Source organism: Myotis davidii, unplaced genomic scaffold (assembly GCF_000327345.1).
Source record: "Myotis davidii unplaced genomic scaffold, ASM32734v1 scaffold733, whole genome shotgun sequence".
Classification (NCBI taxonomy): Eukaryota; Metazoa; Chordata; class Mammalia; order Chiroptera; family Vespertilionidae; genus Myotis; species Myotis davidii.
The window spans coordinates 169,694-175,290 of NW_006284956.1; the positions used below are offsets into that span (position 1 = coordinate 169,694).

Sequence of the window (5,597 nt, forward strand, 5' to 3'; positions counted from 1 at the left end):
CTGAAGTCCGGTGGTATTTGTTACAGAGTTTCTTAAACTGCCAGCTGAGAGGCCGGCAAGTCAGGTGGGGAACGTTGGTTTCCTTGGTTTCCTCCGTCACCGAGGCAAGCAAGCCTCATGTTAGTTTCAAGCTGCCTGGCTGCCGGCCACCATCTTGGCTGACAGTTAATTTGCATATCTCGCTGATTAGCCAATGAAAAGGGTAGCGGTCGTATGCCAATTACCATGTTTCTCTTTTATTAGTGTAGATTTTTTATAAGTATTACTGCCCATTATAATTAAGTGAATAAAAATGGGAGTCAACATGGTCCTTCACTCCTCTCCTTAGATATTGGACAAGTACGACATTTTAAAATCAAATGTACATGCCCTACAAAGACACATTACAGATCCTGTTAAAAACAATCAGGGCTTCCAATGACCTACAGAACAAAGCCTAACTCTAGAAGAATCTCGTAGGCCCAACTCTACCTGGCAAATTGCAAGCATGGTGAATGAATAATAAATCACCCAGTCTGGTCCAACCTTGTACTTTACAGATAACCAAAGTCAAGGCTACTGGAGGCAAGTGATTTATCTAAAATTTAACTGGGAATAAAAGAAAACTTTTAAGAAAAAAAATAAATAAATAAAATAAAATGTACAGTTGTTTATGGGTATAGAATTTCATTATTACAAGATGAGGAGTTAAGATGGATGGTGGTGATAGTTGCACATTATCAATGTATTTAACACTACTGAACTGTACATTTAAAAATGGTTAATATGGCAAATTTTGTTATGTCTATTTTAAAAATTGGAAAAACAAAAACAAAACAAGACCAGATGTACAGAAAGAATAAGAACCAAATTTAGAGTTTTAAAAGGAACCAGATAAATATAAAAAAACAACTCCTTCAAGCAGTGTATGCTGCAGGCCCTGCAAACAGAGCCAAAATATATGTGCCACCCAATCATGTCTTCTAGATCTGTTGTACACACTTCTAAGTCAAATTATTCGCCACATTGTTTACAATGTGCTCTGGATTACAAAGTAATAGTACAAATAAAATACATCTAACTTAACTTCAGAGTACTTTATTAAGTACAGAAAGATTTGCTAAAAAATTTACATTCATACGAGTAATTTAAAATAGATTTCTTGTGACAAATAAGTTTAACCAGAAACTGGTAATAGTGATTGTCCCCTTAAAAAGAAACTAGGAGGATAAGGAATAGAATTTTGGGATTATGAATTTGCAAATGGTACAAATATAGGAAAATCATTCCCTTACTGGACTAAGGTCTATTAGGCAACATCCAAACATGTTTTTAACCTGTTCACTTTTTATCTACTCCAATCACCTCTCCTGTCACCTAGATGACCAGCATGCCTCCCTCTCCTCGCAGCTTCTCCTTCCACTGTCCACACAGCAGTCAGTGTGATCTTTCAAAGCATTAACATGCTACCACCTGCCCCCCACATTTAAAAAATCTTACGCGGTGTCATGCTTTGCTTGCTTATAAGCTGAAGTCACACTGGCCTTCTTTGGCAGTTTCCTGAGCATCCCACCCTCTTTCATGACTCTGGGACTTTGCATATGCTGTTCCCTCTACCTGAAATGCTCTCTGCCACAATTACTACCTAGCTGAAAATCTGCTTCTCCTTCAGACCTCAGCTGAAATGTCTCTTCTTTGGAAAGAAATTCTCAGATTCCTTGATCTGATTATACCTTCACTTCAGTGTTCTCTCTCCTAGCACTCTGTTGTGTTCTTTCATAGCATGTATCCCAATTTGGTCTATCGATCTTCTGCATTAGACTGTGAGGGCCACAGTGACAGAAATCTTGACTACTGTGTTTACAATCAGAGCCATTTATCAGCGCATAATTGTTCAATACGTATTTGTTGAGTGAATGAATGAATGTCTCAGGAACTTCCCTTTAGGACTTTAGATTTACTGCAAATCTGTTGCGGTTCAGTCCCACATTCCATAAAGGCTTTTCTGTATCCATCCTTAAACAGTGTAGCTGAAAGTATTCTTGTTGTTCTATAAACTCCACCATGCTACTGATTTGAATATCCAAGTAACTGATAAAAACATTGTACTTAACAAGGCCAAAGATGAAACCCTGTCACATATAACTTCTCTCTAGGTCAGTGGTTCTCAACCTTCTGGCCCTTTAAATACAGTTCCTCATGTTGTGACCCAACCGTAAAATTATTTTCATTGCTACTTCATAACTGCAATGTTGCTGCTGTTATGAATCGTAATGTAAATATCTGATATGCAGGATGGTCTTAGGCGACCCCTGTGAAAGGGTCGTTCGACCACCAAAGGGGGTCGCGACCCACAGGTTGAGAACTGCTGCCCAAGTTGAGATCTGAATACCTCACTTCTGATTAGAATTTGGTGTCTTTAAGACTCTTTTGTGTCTTACTCTTCACCAAATCACAGGGACCTCTGAAGTTTGTTATATAGCCCCAAATGCTTAGCTCTAACTAGTCTATAAATCTAGAGCCTTCTCACGTCCAATCTGTAGCATTTTGTAGCCCTAGTTCTCAATGACCTTCACTCAAGCTACTGGAATCACTACTGTTCCTGCTAAGTTTACAAAATACCCATTCTCTCATTCTATAAGTGAAAGCAAGCAGTGAAAACCATATATTTCAGTCTGTTAGGGTTTTTATTTGCTCAACTCTCATCTCTTTTAGGTTTACCCTAATATCTTTTAAGTCATATCAGTCAAATAACAAATATTTATTGAGCATGTACCATATGCCAAGCACTACCTGAATTCCTGTAGAGATAGCCATGATCAACACAAATCCCTTTTATACAGTACTAGAGGCCCCGGCGCACAAGATTCATGCACGGGTATGATCCCTAGGCCTGGCCCTTGATCAGGGCCATCTTCCCCAGATGCTGGCTGCTGGCCCTGCCCCCAGTTCCCTGTTCGTCATTGGGCAATGGGAGCCTGCCAGCCCGGGAAGGGGACCAAGAAGTGGTCAGTGTGCCTCATAGTGACTGGTCAAGCAGTTGTTCTGGTCATTCTGCCATTAGGGTCAATTTGCATATTACCCGTTTATTATATAAGATACCTAGAGTATAATCACACTCAGAATTTTTTAAAAAGTCACATCTAAAAACTGATGTCAGATTATCTTTCCATATTACATTTCTTCAATTGTTTTAAAATGTGAATTTTATCAAAACTTACACATCAGACTGGTTTTGTTCATATAAAGCTTTCATCTCCTCCAGAACTTGCCGGAGTCCATCCTCCTGGAATATACAAAATGATATTGATTCATATTCATGAATTCCTCCACCAAGTCTGCAGCAATATTCTATCTATACTATGTTTATATTTGATTTACATATCATATCAACAAGCAATAGTCCTTTCATACCTACGATGATGGCTATAATAATAAGTGTTGGCGAGGTTGGGGAGAAATTAGAACCCTCGTACATTGCAGATAGGAATGTAAAATGGTACAGCACTGGAAAAAAATCTAATGGTTCCTCAAAAAAGATAAACATATTACCATATTAGCCAGCAAGTCCGCTCCTAGGCATATACTCAAGAGAATTAAAAACATAATCCTTACAAAAACATGTACACAAATGTTTAAAACAGTATTATTCATTATAGCCAAAAAGTTGAATGTATTCCCTGATGAACTGATAAACCAAATATGGTATATATCCCTTTGATGGAATATTATTTGGCCTTAACAAGCAATGCAGTTAGCCCGTGGGCACAGACAACAGTGTGATGATGACCAAAGAGAGGCGGGGCAGGGTTGGGTGGAAGTGGATAAAAAAGGTGAGAATGGGGGACAACAAAAAGCATAATAGAATGAAATAAAAAACACAAGACAAAACAAAAAAAGCAATGCACTATATGCATCTACACGGATCAACCTTGAAAACATTACGCTAAGTGAAACAAGCCAGACACGAAGGACAAATATTGTATGAGTCCACTTAATCTGAAATATCTAGAATAGAGGCAGAAAGAATGGAAAACAACAGTTTAAACATCGCAGGATTATTAAAGAGAACAAGAGATCATGTAGATCAAGTGTTTCACACCCTCACTGGGGCAGCAGCAATAAAAAAAAAAACAAAAACAGGAAAAAACGTAACAGTTATTAGCAGTGGCAGCAGCAGAAAGACTTAGTTACTGCTGTGCCGAGTATTGTTCAGGGACCTGAGTATGCCTCCCTACACCAAGAACCCGGCACTATTTTCATCATCATCCCCCTTTTCCCAGAAGAGGAAACTGGGCACACAGAAAGCTTGAGCAACTGACCCCAAGTCACGCGACAGGGCCAGAATCCCAGCCTGGCTCCAGAGGCTTAGCTTTTTTTTTTTTTTAATTTTTAAAAGTATTTTTAATCCTCACCAAAGGATATTTCTCCATGGATTTTTTTAAGAGGGGGAGAGACAGAGAGAAACATAGATGTGAGAGAGACACACTGATTGGCTGCCTCCTGCACGCACCCTGCCCTGGGGCTGAGGATCGAGCCTGCAACCAGGTATGTGCCCTCGACCAGAATGGAACCCGGGAGCCTTCAGTTCACAGGCCGACGCTCTAGCCATTGAGCAACACCGGCTAGGGCCGAAGCCTAGCTTTTGCCGGGCGTGCACAGCAAATGCTAGATGACCAGGCAAGCAATAAACGTCTGGTTAAGCGAAGAACACCAACACGCCCATCCCGTCCACCCGGTCCCTCTCACATTGAAGGCCAGCAGCTGCCCTTCGGGCGCCCGGTGCAGCTCGCGGACCAGCTCAATGGCCCTGTCGCAGAACATGGCGCAGTCGCCCCAGGCCCGGGGCCTCGTCAACTGCTCGCTTCACGCCAAACTGTCCGCTTCAGCTCCGGGCCGCAATTCCCAGATCCCGCAGTTCCGGGTCCCACCGCTCCTGACCGTAGCCTGCGCCTCGGATCTGCGCTTTGGCGCCAAACGCGCCCAGCCAATAGGAGCACGCCGATGAGCCTCCGGCCGACGGCGGCGGTAAAGGGACATTAGCCTCCACCGCGCAGCCGCACTACAAAGAGTTCTTCCCTGGCAAATAGGGGACAGCGGGCGGGCCTCTGTTGGACCCTGTAAACTGAGCAGATTTCTTTTCGAATTCCCAGGCGCTTAAGCAAGAAACTTGGAGCGCAGCACAGCTTCACATAAACGCATGTTGGTCAACTTCCTTTTCCCATTTGATTCATTCATTTTCATTTAGGTTCAAAAAGGTGCTCACTTTGAGGTTAAGGAAGGCTAAGCCCTGCCTGGCTCAGAAGTTGAGCGTGGACCTAAGATCCAGGTTTCCCAGTCAGGGCACAAGCCTGGGTTTGGAGCTGGATCCCCACTAGGGGGCGTGCAAGAAGCAGCTGATCAATGACCCTCTATCATTGATGTTTCTCTCCTCTTTCCCGTCTCAGAAAGCAATAATACATATATATAATTTAATTTCTTAAAAAGGCTCAGAAACTTGGTGTGCATTAACCTTTTTTTAATATTGGTTTTTATTTTATTTATTTATTTAAAATATATTTTAGAAGAAGGAAGAGGGATAGACAGAAAAATCCATCAGTTGCCTTCTGCACACCGCC

The 5,597-nt window shown here is 41.8% G+C and overlaps 1 protein-coding gene across 2 annotated transcripts in view; it reads right to left on the minus strand.

The window, feature by feature from the left end:
• Positions 1-4,918, minus strand: part of GINS1 (GINS complex subunit 1 (Psf1 homolog)) — a 16,645-nt gene extending 11,727 nt beyond the window's left edge. Inside the window, exons 1-2 of one of the 2 annotated variants that reach the window (XM_006755237.2) lie at positions 4,729-4,918; positions 3,201-3,265 (exon numbers count right to left, since the gene is read on the minus strand). In XM_006755237.2, coding sequence (XP_006755300.1) covers positions 3,201-3,265; positions 4,729-4,803 — 140 coding nt within the window. In that variant the 5' untranslated portion in view covers positions 4,804-4,918. The remainder of the gene's footprint in view (positions 1-3,200; positions 3,266-4,728) is intronic. The other variant, XM_015558430.1, reaches the window with a different exon arrangement.
• Between the last annotated feature and the right edge of the window lie 679 nt (positions 4,919-5,597).